Source organism: Vicia villosa, linkage group LG3, assembly GCF_029867415.1.
Source record: "Vicia villosa cultivar HV-30 ecotype Madison, WI linkage group LG3, Vvil1.0, whole genome shotgun sequence".
NCBI lineage: Eukaryota > Viridiplantae > Streptophyta > Magnoliopsida > Fabales > Fabaceae > Vicia > Vicia villosa.
Genome location: NC_081182.1, coordinates 207,206,744 through 207,228,659, shown reverse-complemented (window position 1 = coordinate 207,228,659; position 21,916 = coordinate 207,206,744). Strand labels below are relative to the sequence as shown.

Genomic DNA, 21,916 nt, shown 5'->3' with positions numbered 1-21,916 from the left:
TTAAATGATTTTTGAACATATTTTAGTTTAATTTGTTTAAAGTTTTTTCATTAATTTATTTATTAAATATACTGAATTGACACAATAATAAATTTGATGTTGTAATTGTCTCCCTTTGAAAAATCAAATTATACTCTTATATTTTTTTTGTAATTTCACAATGTTAATAATTTATAAATTAAAATAATTTGTTATTAATATTGTCAAAATCGTTCAAATAATTATTATCTTTCATTAAATAGCATAAATGTTTTTATAAATGAAGGATTGTAGGAGTAGAAAAATGCGAAAAAACTAAATTTTAAATGAGCCAAATTTTTTATGTTATTTTTTCTCTATATATTTATTTTATTTAAAATTTAAATGAAATATAAGTTTTATAATTGATTGTATTTTTACCTATCAAGGGGCTTAATGTTAAAATAGATCAGGGCCTCTAAATTGTTTGGGCCGCCCCTGCTCAAGCGTATGATTGTGTAAATTGGGTTTATCTAAGGTACATGCTTAAAAGGTTAGGTTTTTTAACAAAATGGTGTAAATGGTTGGACGCTTGTGTTTTATAGAGTAGTATGTCAATGTTGGTCAATGGGAGCCCTACCAAAAATTTAAAAGTGAGTAGAGGTATGAGACAAGGAGACCCTGTGTCACGTTTCTTGTTTGTTATATCAGCATAATGATTGCATGGATTGATGAAGAATACAATCAAGTTTAATCTATTTAAAGGCTTCCAAGTGAGTGGGCCGATGTCTAATCTACTACCATTTGCAGATGACACCCTGATTGCAGGTCAAGCATCATGGGAGATTTGGTGGGCCATTAAAAATCTACTACTTTTGAAGAATTCAAGAACTTCGATTGCATTCAAGACAAGGTTAAAGAAGCCAAAACTAGAGCTAAACTTAATTTAAATTGGTTAGCTTTAATTTGGAGCATATGGTTAATGAGGAACGCTATTATCTTTGATAATGCCCCTTTTAGCTACGAAGCAGTCATATCCAACATAATGTTTTACTCTTGGAGATGGATGTGTAATAGTGTTTCCGATTCTAGCCTTATTTTTTATGATTGGTATAAACTACCTTTGAATTAGTTCAACTCTTCTTATATCATTGCCTATTAAAAAAAATCTACTAAAAAAAATCTACTGTGAGGGTTCAAGATGGCCTCTGGTTAAAGTATCAACATGGAAAAAATAAGCTTTATGGAGTTGGAATCAGGTAACAATTTATGGAGAATTGGTGGGCCACTAAAGCTCTACAAAGATAGTTCAAGATGGCCTCTTTATTCCTTTGTTGTACTAAGGACATTATTCCTTTAAAATTTCTAGGAATTCAAGTAGGTTGCAAATTGATGCGTGGGAACCTGTTTTATCTATGTTAAGCAATAAGTTATCACTATGGAATGGTAAATATGTATCAATTGGTAGGAGAGTGATACTAGTTAACGATGTGCTTTGTAACCTTCCAATGTATCATTTGTCATTCTATAAAGCCACAGTTAAAGTACAACAGGCAATTTGAAGCATTCGAAGAAAGTTTATTTGGCAAGGAAAAGATGAAAGAAAACGGATGACTTGAAAATTCATGTGCTATGAGAAAAATAAGGTGGGGGGGGGGGGGGGGGGGGGGTGTCTTGGTATCAAACATGTGGTAAAATTCAATAGGGCATTATTGTGCAAGTGGAGAAGGAGACTTCTTCAAGATATAGTGAGACTACTTGGGTGGGTATATTGAGGTACATGTGTGGGGACTTCCAAAGTGGATCCTTTAGAGCCAAAGATAATAAGAGTAGAGCAAAGAAATCCTTGTGATGGAGAGAGATTGAATTGGCTGGTAGTCAAGTTGGATTGGAGGACAATAGCTTCTTCATCTTAATTTTTTTGTAAATTAGGGGATGGTGGCAAAATAGCTTTTTGGAAATCTAAATGGATTGGTACAGGAATTTTAGCTAGGGAATTTTCACCATTGTATGATATAGCTTCAACGGAAGGAGCACTAGTGCAAAAATGTTAATTTACACCCGTTTTTTATTAAATTTACACCCATTATTTTTAATAAAAATCGGGTGTATATCCACAGGGTGAGAAATGTCTAACGCATTTACACCCGTTTTATACCCGTTTAAAACGGGTGTAAATACGTTCGTAATTACTCCTTATTTTAAAAATATCGGGTGTAAATACGTTCTACGTTACACCCTAATTTAACAAAAATCAAGTGTAATTGGACGTAATTACGTTTTTAATTACACCTTGTTTTAACAAAATTGGGTGTAATTTGGAGTAATTACGTTTTTAATTACACCCTATTTTAATAAAAATCGGGTGTAATTGAGCGTAATTACGTTTTAATTACACCCTATTTTAATAAAAATTAGGTGTAATTGAGCATAATTACGTTTTAATTACACCCTGTTTTAATAAAAATCGGATGTAATTGAGCGTAATTACGTTTTAATTACACCCTGTTTTAATAAAAATCGGGTGTAAATACGTTCTTAATTACACTCTATTTTAATAAAAATCGGGTGTAAATACGTCATTTATGAATGAACAATTATATTATATTTAAATCTATTTACACCCTATTTCATATACACCATTTAGTTATATTTCATTTTTAGTCATAATATTGCAAATACTATAAAATCATACACATAAAAATCATATTTTAACTAAGTCAAAATATTTTTAATATTAACCAAAAAGTATACAAAATCATGTGCAGTCATAATATTTCAAGTACTATAAAACCATACACCTAAAAATCATATTTTAACTAAGTCATAACACTTTCTTCATATATAAGTTTTCTGCTTCTTTTATTTTTATTTTGGCAACATTTCTATGTCTTTATCCTCTTCAACCATTTGCATTTGATCTTGAAATCTTAACATCTCCAAGTCAGCAACATAACAAGCTGAATCAACAGTCGATATGCAACTCATCATCATATGATTATTATTGTTCATCTGATCCGTTGGAACTGTAATCGAAACACTGCATCCACCACCACCGGTAATACCTTTTCCTCCTCCTTGTTGTATGCAAGGAGCCCATGTTAGCGCTAGTGGCAAATTGTGAGTCTTGCATACAGACGCCAACACCTCTACGATCCCATTCACCGCTGCTTCGTACAACTCCTCAAAAACCTAATTATTCATTATCATATGTAAAACAATTAAGTCAAGAATTGAATCTAGTATTGATTTGATGAATGATGGAATGCATCCTTACCTTTACTGCTGGTGGAATATTCATGTTGTGGCTACTTCTAAAATCAACAGCCTGCACCAAAGATAGATAGATCCATCAATCACATGTTTTAAATTACGGTAATATTATTAAACTAGTACTAATGCAATTAATTGAGAAACTACAAACCTCGAGAGCATTGGAGAGATGATCGAGTTGTGGACGATAATTGATGAGGTTTTGATTGGCGATAACAAACTCAATGACACCTAGACATGTTCCACTTCCTCTTTCGAACACAGGAAATGCTAGAAGAGAACCATACTGTTGCTGCTGTTGCTGATGTCGCGGATACTCGTGGCTTCTAAAGAATCGAACATGAACATTCATGTTTGGATTCACAGAAATCGGAACAGATGAACTGGAATCCTGCTGCAGATATTGAATTGCTGATCTCCTCCTTAGAACAGGCACCCACATGTGAATAAGAACGTTGTTGGAAGAGTTCTTTGTGTACTCTTTTAAGTAACCAACAGCAACTACTAATCTCTCTTTCACCAAAGTCGATGGACCTTGACTCGCCCTCGGCCCGATCCACCATCTCCCAACAACAAAACCACTTTCCTGATCAACTTGATGATGATTAACATGGTCACCTTCTCCCATTCCAATGGGAATATTATTGGCCATGTAGTGTTGTTGCTGCGTCGATGCAGTTTGCTGCATAGCCATCATATTATTCTCACTAGCTTCAATCCAGCAACCTTCTCCTAAGAGCTCCTCAATTATATCTCCTTGATCTCCTCCAACCATAGTCCCAAATACACCGCCGTCGTCCACTATCCCACCACCGTATTCCATCCTAGCTAGCTTCTTTCTCAGATCCTGTAATAGTTAGATTTAAAACTTGGAAGACAATAAGAGAAAACACCTGAGTAAATTGATCCAGATTGAGACAGTAAAGATAACGGGCCACGGCCGAAGCCCAAAAGCCCTTGGGCCGGAATCGAAGCACCAGAGATAGCATTAATGCTTCCAAAAGAGTAGTTACTAATAACATCCTTAGCTAATCTAAGCGAATCTTGAACGAGTGTGGCAGAGAAAGAAGAACCTGCTTAATATATTTGGTTATGCTTACAATATCAGCTAAGTTGTCATCAAGGGCCATATTGGTATAAGATTATAACTAAAAATAATTCTGATAATTCCCCAATTTTCGCAATCTAAAAAAATAATTGCACAATTATTTGGACCAAAAAATGTCTCAATCAAGCCAAAGAGATCTACGAGACTTATAAAAACAGAATCGATCCAAGAGACTTATAAAAAAATAATTTCACAATTATTCAGTTCCTATTTTAAAAAGGTGTTTTTTCAATTAAAAAACAAACGAGCTTTTAAAAGCCTACCTTGTTCTTCTTCTCCAAACCACCAATGATCCTATCAATAGCTGCCTCGAAATGATCCATTGTGACTTGTGCTTCATCGGTTCTTGCAGCAATCAGGGCAGCTTCATTGCAAACATTAGAAATATCTGCTCCAGCAAAACCTGGAGTAAGGGCTGCAAGCCTTTGAGAATAATATGAGGGCTCATGGAAAGAGATAAAGAGGCAGTGAATAGAAAGAGACCTCCAATGACCCAATTACTGGTTTCTTCTAAAAGAGTCTGGAAATGTTGCGGTGTCGAGGGTTGAGTTCGAAAGCTGCAAATGGGAGCACCTTTGTAAAGGGTCACTAGCAATGCTCCTGAGATAGACATTTTGATGCATGTTATTTTATGGTTTACACAATACAACAATGGCAAAAGGGACAATGAAAAAAGAAGATGAGAGCATTTTCAAAAACAATACTACACAGTAGAAGACAACTAGATCAATTTTCATATTAAGCACCGTTTAAGTTTTGGTAAAATGATGAAAAACATCTATCACTTTTTTACCAAAATCTTCCTGCTAACCTGCATATTCAAACACCAAAAACCAGCCTATTTTGCATGAGTTAAAAGGCATGGAACCAAAACATATCACAAACCATACACAATAATAACCAACAGGTTCATATATCGCGCCTGCGTCGCCACTCTAGGATTGAAGAACCTCAAAGCGATTCAAATCCGGCCCTGGAACCTCTTAGAGGCATCAATTTCCTACAGTTCAAGAGGGTAAATATTTTAACAATATTTTCACTCTAGCATATAACCCACCTTCTGTAGCCGCAGGAATACAGCTAAAAATAATCAAAACTAAGTATCTTCTCTAGTCTCTACCTTTCTTAAGCTATAAACATGAGATCAACTATAAGTCTATAACCAAGTCTAAGTGCTCAGAACTCAGAAGAACATGTTACAAATTACTTTTAAGCTAATAACCTAAATCATTATCAGAGCGAAAAGACTAAAGGCAGAAAACTTACATTGTGAGTCTTCACAAGCAAAGAACTAGTATTAAAGGGGTGTCTTTGAAAAGGGTGTCTCACTATTGTTTCGAAAAGCTCCTTGCTTTGTATCATCTTGTTTTGGAGAAGTGTTCCGTTGCCGTTGCTGTCTGGGGCAAGAGTTAACTGATCGTAGTCACTTAGGGAAACGCAAAAGACGACAGCTCTAACATCTTCAAACATTTCAACCCACTTGCAACTTTCACTCATGCCCTTGGCATTCACCCTTATGAGTTGGTACCTGAGACATCAAAGAAATGTTGTTAATCATTGTGTTTAATATAAAAAATGGTGTGATTCTGAATATCAACCACTCTTTATGGTCTTAGATCCTCGGTGTCTTGAGGTCATTTAACCCCAACTAATCTGAATTGAGTCGGGTGAATCCATTTAAGGAGATAACTCTCTCAATGCCTATTTTTATGTGCACAAAACTCAAAAACGCGACATTCCTTAATGGAAATCAAACTCTTTTCCACTTGGACTTACAATAGACAGTCTCAATGACTATTTTGAGTGGTGGAAAAACAAACTAACCGACCTCAAGCAACCTGAAATCACAAACCATTTAAGCCACCTGAAATCACTTATTTGCACAAACATGTAAATACATACATTTTTTCTTATTCATGTGTATCACGGAATTTATACACTTAAATGCAAATAAGTCCAAATCAGACGAATATTCCATTCACCATTTGAATCATCCAACATAAATACAAGTATAAATCAAACAAACAGCAGCAACGAAAAATGCCTTTAAGATGTAAGCAAGAAACTTCTTTTATATGGACACATAAAACAACTACTTCAATGAAGAAGAAAAAACACTAAATAAAGGGAACAGGGGTATAATTTGTGAACTGGTAGGCAAATACAGTGTCAGACTATCATATCAGCCCCAAATGTCTCAAATCCTAAACCTTTATCATATTTGATCCACCTTTTGATTAATAACCATACATGTAGTTCATATTTTTACCAAAGGAAAATGAAGAGAGAAAAAATGTTTGGGTTCTACTGAACTGGAAAAAGATTTGCTCTATAAATAAAATGAAATGTGATACCTATGTCAATTTTAGACATTTCTTCACCTTATCAACTCAAGCACCAACTACAATATGAAAATTCTGACCCTGAATATTAAGCTACACTTTCTTAAAGTTATACTTCAGAGTTACAAACAAAAGGAGACTGAGAATTCCGTAACTAATATCACAACAAACCTAAACTAAAATCACATCTCAAGAGTTACCGCCGTTCGGTCCCTTTCAACTCTAGCCAGTAATGGTCCTTAATCTTTGAATTGTCTCATGATTAATTTGACTCATTAATTTGGTGCATTACAAAATATTTATTAGTTGTTTCAGTAATTTTATAATTAGTATTCATGACTCAAGATTTCTTAGTTTTTTTAATGTGTATAACTAAACTTAAAGAGAAATGTCGCACCAATCCAGCTGCATACCGCATGCAAATCCGTTTCGAAACAGAGAAGATAAGAAAAGGTGCTCTATATCTTCATAGCGCGAAGTTGTATTATGATTACCTACAATAGCGCGAAGTTTTGCCAACTCCACCCTCGTAGGCAGCCTGTTTAGAATCAAACGCCAACCTAAGATAAGCGCTTTACTAGGCGCCATTGTTTTCCAGAGGGCACCCAAAAAACACAGATCAGCAGCCTCCATAACCTATCCACCCTAAACAGCGACCTGCAGGATGCTAAATGAAGCGATCCTCCTGCCGCGAATCCAACTTAACAGCCTGCAGCTGGAACAACGACTTAGAAACCTTCTCCGCAAATAAAGTTGCATTAATCCCAACATCCCACACTCACCATATTAGAAATTACTTGACAACCAAGATCCCCAAGACCTAAAATCCACTCTCTGTCAGTTATAACAATGACTTTAACGTTCTTCTCAGGACAATTTCTAAGTAGTTCCAGAACCTTTCCTCTTTAAACCCAACCAAACAGAAAATGGAACGATTACTTTGTGACGAAGAATAGACACAGCATATAAAAATTCAACTATAAGCTGGTACAAGTATAATGTCCCCTACAAATTTTTCTAAATCTTGATTACGTTTCTAACATTGTTATATAGAATGAATGCAATATCTAAAACAAGAAAAAGCACAAGAAAATCGAACCTATAAGCCAATACATCAGTGACGTTGGAACCAATACAAATTGCACCTGCTTGTAACAAAGTGATAATCGATGGAGCAGTTGATGTAGCCACTTGATGTGTCTTTACCCATTCAGGACTCCCATAACCAACAATGAAACCTTTCACATCAAACCTATAATTAATGGATTCAAATCCGATTAATTTGATTAATCTTGTTTTAACGATAGAGATTAAAATCAAATGTTACGAAACTTACATGTCTTTGATGGAAAAAGTGAGTGAATTCAAAGGAAGAGAAGGTGATGAATCCAAATGTAAATTGAATTTCTCAACGAATGCACCATAATCTGAATCCATGATTGATGAAAACTTGCAAAGATTGATCCTGTTATTAATTTTTATGAATATATGAATATGAGTATCAAGCCAATTTATATATCAATTTCAAACCCTATTATTGGCTAAACATAAAGAGGATTAATTATTGAGATAATTTCTATTTTTCATTTAACAGCAACAACTACTGGTTATTTACTACACCTTCAGGATAATAAGCCAAAAAACTTATCAGTATTCTACCCGCTTCTGTACTCCATTGATCAACCAAAAAACTAAACGAACGATGCTCGAGTAAACCCCTTCTGAGTCTACACTTTCAAAATAAACAAAATCAACCTGAAATATAGCACAACAAAATCAACCTGAAATAAACAAAATCAACTTGAAATATAGCAGAACAAAATCAACCTGAAATATAGTACAACAAAATCAACCTGAAATAAACAAAATCAACCTGAAATATAGCACAACAAAATCAACCTGAAATATAGCACAACAAAATTAACCTGAAATCAACAAAATCAACCTGAAATATAGCACAACAAAATCAACTATCCATTCTGAGTCTACACTTTCAAAATCAACAAAATCAACCTGAAATATAGCACAACAAAATCAACAAAATATAAAACCCTAATTCTTCAGCTACCAATGTCGCTCAAAGTATAAAACCCCTAATTCTTCCTTACTAATGTCCTCTCAGTTTCGAAAAAATGAGAGTGAGAGAGCGGTGCGGTGTTGGAGAAGAAGAGAGCTTCGTTTCTCTACCAATGTCGTCACGGGAAGTTGAGTACAAGCATTAGCTTCGTGAAAGGAACTGGGAGCTTCGTTGTCGTCACCATGGCTGAGTTTCGTTGGTTGTTCAGAGAGTGGATTGAAAAATGGGTTTCGTTGGGTTTGGTTAATATTTTGTTTAGAGAGAAAAATGGTTGATTGGAAAATGTTTTATTCATTAATATTTTAACGGGTGACATATGCACATTAATATTTTATTAGTTGTGTTTGGTTAATATTTTATTCATTAATACTCTCTTATTAATATTCACTTAACTAGTTAATAATATTTTGGGTTATAAAAATAAATATTTTTCAAATTCTATTTAAATTTACACCCGATTTTTAATTTAACGGGAGTAATAGATATTTAAATATAATAATATTTTTAATTTACACCCGTTTTTAAAAAATAGGGTGTATATTTTCACATGATCAATCATAAACTGACACTTTATTTACAAAAGTGCCATCGTGTTTCTTATTTACACCCGATTTTATTATATTGGGTGTAGATTTTAAAATTATATTGTTCATGTTGTACTAGTGGAGGGGACTTGGAAGTGGAAGATACATCATATAGATGATGATGTTGAGAGAGATAGTACAGTTTAAGAAGAAGAGGAGAAGCTTTTTGAATTTCTGAAGGATGTTCAACCTGTTAGAGGAAAATAGGATGACTTTGTGTGAATAGGGAATGCAGATAAGGTCTTTTCAGTGGAAACGTGTTATAGAATGTTGATGCAGGTAGAAGAAATTTTCATAATTAGTTACCTATCTTCATATACATGGAATGGGAATATTCTGGAAAAATACCCTTGAAATTTGGTAATTTATCAAGCTTTATTTCTTTCAATGAATTGAGTTCAACATGTTGATATTGGCCAAATATATAGTTTAGCTTATCACATTTTTCTATGTTGATATCTTCTAGTACTGGAAAGTCTTCAAAAAAGAGGAAAGGAAATATTGATTCTAATCGATCACATCTTACAACAGAAAGAACTCTTAGTTTTGGATACATTGGGCCATGACTCTTGTTATTGTTATCACCATCATCTATTACTATGTTTTTCAATCCCATACAATCTGCTATCTTGAATTCCTCTAGCAGCACCAGGCTCTGAGAAGTTAACAGTGGAAAGAGGTTAACCAACAATGGGCAATCTGACAGTGACAAAGTCTTTAGATTGCAGAGATTTAGGTTGCAATTGAACAATATACGAAGCTTTTTACACTCTTTTATTGATACCTTCTCCAAATTCTTTAAAGAGTAGTCAAAAGAAAGAGAACCATGGAATAGTACTTCCAAGTTTTCCATTTCATCCAGTTCTAACATAACCAAGTTGGACAATACATTAAGAAATTGAGAACCATTAGTGTCGATGAGGCACTGTAATTTTGAAATACATCTCAGACGTAGCTCTATAAGATCTTTCATATCTTGATCTATAGGAACAATCTCAGGCATGAGATTTCTCCATCCCATCTTAATTTCCTCTAGTTGAAGACCCTCTGTTGTTTGCATGAGATACTTGAATGTTTGTTTTGAAAAAAAATATTTGTTGCCATCAATTTTTTTAAAAGACACATATTTTGATAGTGAATCAGGAAGCATTGTCCACCCTTTACGGATATGATACCTTTGCAAATCGGGTAAGGGAATTTCTTGACAAAATTCATTAAAACTATCAATGAAGTACAACTCTTCAAGTGTTGAGCATCTTTTAATAACCTCGAATGGATCATTCCTTTTAATTTGACAATATTCCAAGTTTAACAATTTAAATTTCCCCAACTTTGCAATTTCGTCTGGTAATTCATTGATTTTGCATTCAACCAAATCAAGAGTTTCAAGACTTTGCAGGTTTCCCAAAACAGAGATGTCACCTAAATCAACTCCATCAACCATTATCGATCGAATGTTTGACAATGAGTGAATTGAATGTGGCAATGATAAGGGTCGTTTGTCATGACCTGAAAAGTACAAAACTTGAAGTTGGTCAATATTTTCAAAAAAAGAATTTGGGGCTTCCATACATTTACGGTCTTCATCCATTTCCACATCGAGAATTAGAGTCTCAAGTTTGGAACCATCATACTTCCAGGAAAACAAATCCATATCCTTCCCTTTACAAAATAAATGTTTCATATTGTTTTCCTTTTCAACTGACGATCTTTCAGCTATGTTTGACAAATTTACATGTCGAATCTCTTTGTATGCTATCCATTGAGCCGCTTCACGAACCAAATCATGCATTTTTACATGTTTTTCATCGACCCCCACCAGCAAACATGAATCTATGAGTTTATCTTTAGCTACACCTACTTGGTTTCTAGCATCATTGTAGCTTCCATAATTTTTTCCAAAAATGCCCGTTCCAATGCCAATTCTAGTTAGAATTTCAATAGGAATTTCTTTATCTTCTGGGAATAAAGAAGCTAAGAGAAATAATCTCTTGGATTTTTCATACTTAATAAGATCATAGCTAAGCTTCAAACATTTGTAAATTCCAACCTTTTCTTCATCAACATCGTCCATGGAAACGGTTTCCTTCAATAATTTTAAGGTAGTATCCCATTTGTGCTTACGATCTTGTTGGCCTTTTAAACTTTTGGCGATAACTGCAATTGCAACCGGCAATTGTTTGCACTCCTTAGCAATTTCACGTCCCGTGGCGATCAAACTTTTTGAAGAATTATTGTTTATACCGGCATACATTTTGAACATGGTCTTCTTCTTCAGGTAAGAGATCTAATTCAATCATCTTATCACATCCCATAATATTGGATATTCGTTTACTGCGTGTGGTTATAAGAACTTTGCAACCTTTGTGATTGTCCTGTTTTGGAATTCCTATTAGTTCGAAATCAAGAGGTGGGCCTCCTTCCCACACATCATCCATTATTATAAGAACTTTTTCATCAGTTGTTAATCTGCTCCATAGTTTTTTGGCTTGGTCTGAGTAAGTACAATCCTCCCATTTCAATCCTAAAGATCCAGCAATATCATCTTGAATTTTTTTTGTATCAGGAGTAAATGAGACTGTTGTATCGATTACATGAGCGAATTCTTCAGACTTAAGCGCTTTACCCACTTCTTTGGCCAATGTAGTTTTTCCGGTGCCCCCCATCCCTTGCAATACAATCATATAGTTGTTGTCATCTTTTATTGCATCCAAAATCTCTTTGTATTTTGAATCTCTACTTGGAAAAGAAATGTATTCTTTAGATGAGTAGCGTTCAACATCCGGAAGACGGCGAGAGATTTCAATATTTTCAAATGTCCCTCCCTTTTCTGTTAATTGTTTAATCTCTTCTATGTTATTTGCCAGCACCTTTCCCTTTTTATATCGCCATATGCAATCATGACATAATCCAAAAAAGCATTTTTGTTTTGTTTGGATGTCCTCTTGAACGAGCTTTTCAGCTTTCTCTTTCCATAAATGATAATCAGCTTCAATATCTTTATCATTTCCTGCTACCACTTTAGCATGTTGCTTCATTGTTTTTATTTTTGCTTCCAGCCAAATCTTTTTTTCTTTGAATTCATTAGCAGTGCATGTGAAGCAAAATACATGACGCAATTCTGTTAATGTCCCATTTATTAATTTCTCCACATAGACCTTTCCCAAATCAGCTAAGAACTTTTCCATCTAAATCAATTTATTAGATCAAAGTTAGCCATAAATGTTTAACAAAGCTTCAAATAGACATTATATAGTTTAAAGGTTAAGTTCTAAAAGCAGTAGATATAGAATGAAAGGTATGACGATCAAACTAAAAAAAAGTTTTGCGGTTAGTTTAGTAGCTAGTTCCTTACCCTAACCTCAAACATATATATATATATATATATATAGTATCATGTAATTTAAATGAAAAATGGAACTTGATGAAATATTTTAGTCATAAACATCCACAAACAGTCCAGAGTGAAAGTGAAAAAAATAAATGCAACAAATCATAAACATGTATTTTTACCTTGCTTTCCAACAGATCTACAAATAACCACTATCAAAGCATGCTCAAGTCTTGAGAACAATCTTCTTTCTTTCACCAATCTGCAAAAAAACAAAAATAATAATAATGATCAAACACCATTTATCAATTTTGATTCTATTCAAGAAAAGGTGAAGTCTATCTTTGTTAGGGTAATCATCAACACCATTTGGATAACAACAAATTGGAGTATTTGGATTATGAGAAATGCCATGATCTATGAGAATGCGTCCTATAACTTTGGGTTGGTGTGTTCAAACGTTATGCTCTTTTCTTGCAGATGGTTATCCAGTAGTAAACCATTGTCTCGGTCTAGTTTTTATGATTAGTATAAATTACCATTACTTTGTTTCAACTCTTAATAGAGTTTTTTGTGTTGTAAGGGTTGCACCCCTGGTGCGATTTGTTATATCAAATGCTTATTGAAAAAAAAACTAATATACAATTATAAAGTAATACATCTATTCAGTAAAAATAAAAAACAGAGCCATATAATTTAAATCCCAAATTTTAGTATATTGATTTATAAATTAATATGATTATACTAGTTTGTTTCAGCCTTAAAAAAATTGATTTTTTCTTTGTATTTTTGAAAATAGATTTTTCAAAACTGTTTTTCAAATTATTACAATTTTTTATATTCGTATTTTCTAAAATGAAACACTAATTTTGACATCTTATAGCTGAAAGTGATGTGGGAGCTTAAAATTCCTTCTAAGATGAAAGTATTTGCTTGGAGATTCTTCATTGAAAAAATTCCTATCAGATATGAGTTGTTGAAAAGAGGAGTTACTAGCATTATAAATAAGGATTGTGTGTTTTGTGGTAACCATCCGGAAGTGATTTCTCGTCTCTTTTTTAATTGTCATGTGGTGAAAGAGATTTGAAAAAACAAGTATGCTTGCTTGGGCATTAAGGAGGTCTTAAATGGAGCGAATTTTTTGGATTTTGGCGTCATACAAGACAAAGTGCATAACGCTAATCATAGGTTGAAGATTAATATCGTTTGGATTGCCATTATTTGGTGCATTTGGCTCATGAGGAATGCCATAATCTTTAAGGGGGGAGCTTTTTGCTATGATGTGGTTTGTTCCAATATCATCTTCCTATTAAAGATAGGGACCCTATAATAGCGGGGGATCTAATAGCGCTTTAAACAAGTGCTATTAAAGGTCAAAATAAGCGCTATTGATTGTCTTTTTTGGCGTAGTGCTGCCTTGGGACGTGATCCATGGTAAGAAAGTGATATAAAAACTATATCTATACTCATTTTCATAATATCATATACTGACATATATGATTCTAACAGGCTTATAAATATTTAAGACAGTCTTAATAGAGTTCAACATAAAATTATTTAGTCATATTTTGTCCATGTGTTCACTAACTCCTCTATGGTTGTAGTCTTCAATCAATAATCATAGTTGCAAAATGCTGTATATTTGTGAAACAGATCAAGGAGCGGAAAGAGAGGAGTCGAGGTGCTAAATCTGAAGAAACTAGGTCTCTTGTTTCAAAGCAACTACATCCAAGTAATGCTTGTGTATTTATTTGAATTATTCAAAATGAAGAGAACTGGTTTTAATGACATAACCCTGAGATTTTGATTATCTCCTCTTGAAATTTCTTGTGTAAAATTTTATAGAAGAGTGGTTTATAAGTTTAGCTCACCAATGATCTTTATAAAGTATGCACAAACATGTTAAAGTGACTTGCTTGTTGAACCCAAAATTGACATTCTTGTTCTGAACTTGGCATGTGACAGGATGTATATAAGTTCTATAGTGTTTATGTTGTGACTTTTAATATACACTTCAAAGTGACTTTTAATATACACTTCAAAAAGTCGTATATTCAGCTGCAGAGTGACACAATGATATCTTTTTCAGGCAAAGTACATAGAACCATACAAATATATTTTTGGATTTTGATGGAGAGAGCACCGGTAATGATGCAAAATACCTTAATGGCAAGACAATTTCTAGAGGGGAAAAATCTCCCACACATCTCAAATCAGCAGCATCTTCATTTAGGTAAACTTTAGTTTCTTAATCATAGTTTCTTCATAATATAATTCAGCTAAACTAAAATTTACCAAATTATGTTTTAGTTAATCAATTATGTGTGATTTCAGCTGAATCTAAATTTGCTAATGCTAGTTTAGTTTGTTATGTGTGTTTTGGGTTAGCTTTTGATTAAAATATTTATGAACTGATTTGGTAAATTGGTTTATAATTGAGTTTGAAATTAAGTGATCTTTTCGAATATTGGATTTGTCATTTTAAGTATTCTTAAATGAATTTATTCTATATATCTAGTTGGTCTGTATATTCATGAATTTTGCTCTCTTGCATCTTATGGCTACTTTAGTCTTGAATTGCAATACTTCCAATGCCTTGGATGGGTATGATTATTAATAGTTTAGCTACTGTATTTTTACTTATAGTTAGGATATCATTTGAATTTTTCTTCCATATGATGCTTTTACAGGGGTGATTTTTGAAGAATAGTTCATGGTGATCATAATTGTTGGAAATTATAAAATAATAATTACCATAGTGTGTTCTAATGTGACAAAAATTGGGAATAGATTTTTGGTTGTTGCATAAATTTGTTTTTTGAATTCAAATTTACAACATTTCATGAAGGGGTGCCTTGTGTCATTATAGATGAACCATTGCAATATATGGTGAAAAGGTGTTGTTTCATCAAGAGTTGCAAACTTATGAAACAACACATGCATGACCTATAAATACACATTTATGAATCCAAAATGATATACACAAAAATCATTGTCCTCTATTATATTTTCCAGACAGCTTCCTTGCATTCGAGTTTCTTCACCGGTCTTGTGCAGACTCGAGTAAGGCTGAATTATCCTGGGTATTCAGGCCGTTCCAACTCTAAGACAATCGAGAGTGTGCTTGAAATACTTTTAAGGAAAGTGATTCCGTTCACGATTCAGCCTGGATCCATTCGATCTCTCCGATTTTTCTAACAATCTTAAAAGTATTTGTTTAATGGCAACGAGGCTTCGGTTTCAAATATTAAAGAAGAACTGTTATGATGTTGACACTTTCTAAACACAAGAAGAATCTACATCATATATTCGGGTACGTTTTATTATTTCTCATAGAAATTAAAACATTGTGTGATAATCATAATATCAAGATCAAAATTGAGTTTTATTAATAGATGATATTAGACATCATTATAGACACTACAACAAAATTGATTTTTGGTATCGCCTAATTTAATAGCACTTTTGAAAAATTGCTATTAAAATAGACAAAATACATCTATAATAGCACTTTATATTCAGGCGCTATTATAAAATACAGACAATGCGGTTTTCATAGCACTTTATACAAAAACGCTATTATTTAACTCTACTAAGATAACACTTTGTCTAAAATGCTATTAATATTCTTGACTAAAATAGCGTTTCCACTTAAAACGCTATTAAAATTTTTCAATTTTTTTAGACAAGAATTTTTCTAATTTTGATAGCACTTTATCTAAAGCGCTAATGTTATATTAGCCATCCCAATGTTAGCACTTCTGGAAAAAACGCTAATATTGAGACCCATTAAAAAATTAGCGGGCAAATTTTAGGTTTTCCGCGCACAATACTGAAATCTTTTCAGCTTCCCACCATACTCTAGTCAATACTGAAATCGTAAACCTTTTCTCCACCACCTTCTCTTCGCCGAACCTTCTCTCCGCCGAACCTTCTCACCACCGAACCTTATCTCTGCAAACTTTCTCTCCGCCGAACCTTCTTTCCCCAAACGTTCTCTCCGCCGAACCTTCTTTCCCCAAACGTTCTCTCCGCCGAAATTTCTCTTGCTAAATTTCCGTCAAACACCGCCACATACTCTAATCGCAGGCCCTGAGAACTTATCGGAGTTGAGGTCTTCGCCGAAATCTTCGAAGGTAGGTTACAAATTCTTCTTTACTTCGAGGTTTTTTCACATGCAATCATGTTTGGTTCTGTTCAAATCAGAAGTTTAGAAACATAGGGATGAGAAGGTTTTGAGAAAATCTGAGATTTATCTTAAAATTTGAGATTTGTTTAAGATTTATCAGTTGTCACTGTGCATATAAATTTGAAGTTTTTGAAATGCTTCTGAGAAGATAAACCTGAGGTTTTTGTATTAGATCGTTGGTATTTCATTTTCATTTTGGAATGGGTTACTGTTGATTTAAATTTCACTCAATCTGACATGTACTTTTTTTGAACCTTGGTTGATCAGATTTATTTGAAGTTGTCGATCGGTTGCCGGTGACAAAGTGGAAGATTAATCTGATTACAACTCCAGGTTTGGATTTTAGTTATTTTGACTATTTCTTTAGACCCTTTGTATACTTAATCTAGAATTAGAATTAGCCCCTTTGTATACATATATTCTGGATATACATGGCTAGAGTATTTCTAAATGGAGGTTGGGGTTACAGTATTATGGTTAGTTTGTCCTGTCATGAATCACGAAAACTTCACGTGCAATTTCTGACTTCCTTGTTTACTACAACTGACCAATTTTTTTCTGAAATCCAAAATATACTGTCAACATTGGACCATTTTGATAACAGAGTATTTCAGACATTAATGTGATCACTTCTGTCTCTAATGTTTTTACTTCCCACACTTTCATTTTGTTTCACATTTAAACAAGTGAGAATCATTTGAAATTTACTATTAATGTTGTGTAGAGACAATTGCTTCAGTTTACTACATGTCAGAGTAGTAAAACACAGGGACAATTACATGCCTAACTAAAAAATGAATGAACTACATTGGATAAATAAAACTGAGAACATGTCACTCATACTTTACTCAAGTTACAAACATTACTTAAGTTAAAGTGATTATAAAAATGTTGATATTTGTCTTCAAATTTGCTGAATGATGACATGTGAGAGTAAATTTTCTATAATAAGGCTTAGTATTATAGATTTTTTGTTACAAATAACAGTAATTGGTTTTCTATGATTATAAACTGTAAAAGGATAGAAGTAAAGTAGGGAGATGATGAGACTGATATTAACGAAATTCATATTTTTAACGGTTTTCTTTTTAATTTTCAGTTATGAATATTTTTAACGATTTTTAAGTATTTACCTTGATTTTTAAAAGCTCACAATAGCGGTCATCTTGATATCCGCTATGCCGCTATAGCATTTGGGAGGTTCGGCGCTACGCGCCGCTATCTAAGATTAACAACCTAGATCAAAATAATAAATAATAATCTGAACGTAGAACATGCTGCAGGACAACAAATCACGATAGAAGCCACTAGAATACTGTATGAGTAAGATAGAACACTACACTCTAGCAAAGGCGAATAGATACAAGTTAGCCTCAAACACAAATCATAGGCTGGACCATGATATAATTTTATATGATTTACTACTTTCCAAAAGAATAGTTATGAAACTAGTTGTTTAAGAATAGCGCTCAAACACATAATTTTGGTCATATTAAAGTTCTGGTCATATCAAAGATACCAAAGTAAACTGAGATGAAACACTTGCATCATGATGAGCTTGATGCACATAGCAATTTATAGACAAAATATAGCAAAACACCAACAGTAATGTGCAAAGCACTGTGAGAAAATATAGTTACCTTAATTTCAGCATCTGAATATGGTGCTTTCCTAAACCTGAGGTTCACCAGAAAGTTAGACTTAATAGTTAATCATGAAATCAAAACAAGCATGCTAGCTTCATTTGCAGATAGGACACGATCATGTACAGCTCTTCAAGCATTTACAAAGTTATAGTTTAAGCAAAAATTTGGACTCCATTCTATTTGACTTGAGACTGACAAGAACTTAGTTCTATCACCATTATATGCTTCACTGAGATCAATCATTGGGCTGCTAATGTTGAATGGAATTTTGATATTACCTGACTTGATTCTGGTGGAAATATGTAGTCCTCAGGGACAGACTAAAAATTTGACCAGTGACTTGTTATAGGTTTTTCCATTGCTTGATTATGCTTCTGCAGTTTGATTAAAGATTGTACTATTTTTAAGGGTTGTTGTTTAGGTTATATATTTTAGTCCTATTTTATAAGCATGAGTTGGTCACGTTTTGTTTTATGTTAGATATGTTATACTGTTTGTTTTGTGTGCTGCTGGCTAGCGTACTTGCCGGCCCGGCTTCTCATTATCTAATAGATTAATACCATGTTTTTCATTCTTTTTACAAACCATGTCTATGTCTATCTAATAGATCTGGATGGATTTTTGTGTCTAATTTAACTTTCATCTTTTGTATGTGTAGTGTATGTCTCTCTCTTACTATAGTAGAGGTAGTGTGGATTTTTATTCAAAGAAATGAATGATTGAATATCTCTTTTTCTTTCTGTTGAAGTTACTCTGTTCCCCAAAATATCTCTTTTACTTTTTATTGTTTGAAATACTTGTGGCTTCCACTAATTTAAGTGAGGCCAGTTTTAAAAGACCGGGGTCTACTTTTATTTCGGTCAATTAATATAAAACTATTTAAAAAAGTTAATGAGTGTTGTTAGTACTACTTTAGTGTCAACAAAATGTGAAATTAGTTTAGTATCGGTTAATAGTCTCAAACAATGATTTTATTTTCTTCAAGCGATTATATTGCATGAAGAATTTTGTCCATCGATTCTAGATTATTTAACTATTCAAAAAACTATTATCATAAAAATACATAACAAATAAAGTAAAGGGATGTGGTAAAATGAATTAATAATTTGATTAATTGATTGATAAAATGCTGTATGAAATTTATACAGTGTGATATTTATATAAGAAATTGTCTTATGGATCATAGCACCATGGTCTTCAAAAAATGTTCTCATGTTTGTTTTAATATATGCCACTGGTTCAATATATGTTACATTCCACTTTAAAATTCAATAAATTTATCTCACATGTTAAACTTATCTTATATCACTTACTATAATTTTATATATGTCCTTATAGGACTAAGACCCTGAAAATGGGCATATGATTCGTAGGTACAACCTAATTTAGTTGTCCGAATCAGTTGTTAACTAGTTATATATATATGTTACTTGTTAGGAAATATGGATCGGAAATGGATGTTCGCCAATCGAGCGTCAAAAGAGTACGAAGATGGGGTTAAAGAATTTGTTAGGTTTGCTATTGCTCATGCCGAAGATACTAGTAAAATCATATGCCCTTGCTTAGAATGTTGTTATACGGATGTTAGTGCAAATGTTTTGGAAGATCATTTAATATGTAATGGAATTGATAAAAGTTATACTTGTTGGATAATGCACGGTGAAGAAAAAACCAAGTCCACAAAGAGGAGCAATGGGAGAGATACATCAAATGATTTTGAAAATGATACAAATTATGAGTTTGATCGAGTTGATGAATTTGTGCATGTAATTGAAGAAGATCTTCGTGATTGTCCTCAAATGTTTGAGAGGCTAGTAAGTGATGCAGAGACTCCATTGTACGAAGGATGTACTAAATTTACAAGATTGTCTACGGTCTTAAAATTGTATAACTTAAAAGCACGCCATGGATGGTCTGATAGGAGCTTCACAGACTTGCTGTCTCTATTAAAGGATATTTTGCCAAAGAATAATTTGCTCCCTAGTCGGACCTATGAGGCTAAACGATTGTTTTGTTCTATTGGCATGAGTTATGAGAAGATACATGCTTGTCCAAATGATTGCATTTTATTTCGCAATGAGTATGCATCATTAAATATGTGTCCTAAATGTAGTGCCCCACGATATAAGAAGAAAGAAACAGCTCCGACCAAAACGCTATGGTATTTTCCGATAATACCAAGATTCAGGCGCATGTATCGTAATGCAGAAGATGCAAAGAACTTAACATGGCATGCAAATGAAAGGGTTGTTGATGGAATGCTACGACATCCTGCAGATTCTCCTCAATGGGCCAAAATTGATCATGATTACCCAAATTTTGGGAAGGAAGAAAGAAACCTACGTCTAGCATTGTCTACCGACGGAATAAACCCTCATGGTATTCAGAGTAGTAAACTTACTTCTTGGCCGGTGATGTTGTTGATTTATAACCTACCTCCATGGTTATGCATGAAGCGCAAGTACATGATGTTGACTATGTTAATTTCTGGGCCCAAGCAACCAGGAAATGATATAGACATATACTTGGCTCCATTAATTGAAGATTTAAAGCATATGTGGGAGACAGGCGTAGAGGTATATGATGAGTATAAAAAAGAATCCTTCAAATTGAGGGCTATGCATATTTGGTGAAGAGTTTTTAGAGAAGCTACGTGTAGAGAGTATAAAAGAGATTCTTGATCATAATTGGTTAAGTGCGTCTATTATCACTGTATTTGCGAGGTACCTCTATTATTACAAATGTTCTCTAATCTGACAAATATATTAATATTAATGTTATTTACATTGTTGACATATATTAATATCAATTGTTATCGTTCATTTCTAGGTATTTGTATGACAAGTTTATTAGTCCAAATGGATTAATAAATAAGTTCTCCTTCATTTCCCCACATGTATCACGGGAGGATAATCTAGGAAATGCTATAGCAAAAATACTCTTGAAAGATGAGGAGTTCAAGGATAAGATGATTCTTGCACCTTGCAATCTAGGGTGAGATTTCTATTCAAAAAGTTTTTAAATTAAAGAGAACAAACTCTATTTAATGTGAATTTTTAATGCAATAATTAAATGATGGGTGCAGGAAACATTGGGTGTTGCTTGTCATCAATCCCGATGCTGAGGTTATATATTACATGGATCCGTTGAATGGTGAGCTAACAAAACATCAAAATTTAAAAACAAAGTTTGAGAAGTGAGTATAGATTCTTTTAACTTAACATTTATATATGTATTATTATTTATAATAATTACTCATGTGAAGTTAATTTCATTTTCTCAGCGCTTTGCAAATTTATCGTGCCAATAGTAATTCTAAAGTGCCTAAAGTGTCCAAGTCAAAGAAAATTTCATGGCAAAAAATAAAGGTATGTCAAAATTAATGTTATTTTTAAACAATTATGTAGA

General features: G+C 33.3%; 1 protein-coding gene and 1 pseudogene across 1 annotated transcript; one reads left to right on the top strand and one right to left on the bottom strand.

The window, feature by feature from the left end:
• Window positions 1–9,640: 9,640 nt before the first annotated feature.
• Window positions 9,641–12,424, bottom strand: LOC131659820 (disease resistance protein At4g27190-like; annotated as a pseudogene).
• Window positions 12,425–19,950: 7,526 nt separating this feature from the next.
• On the top strand, window positions 19,951–21,141 carry LOC131659819 (uncharacterized). Its single transcript, XM_058928948.1, has one exon. It carries the CDS (start codon window positions 19,951–19,953, stop codon window positions 21,139–21,141), a length of 1,191 nt encoding a protein of 396 aa, XP_058784931.1.
• Window positions 21,142–21,916: the final 775 nt, after the last annotated feature.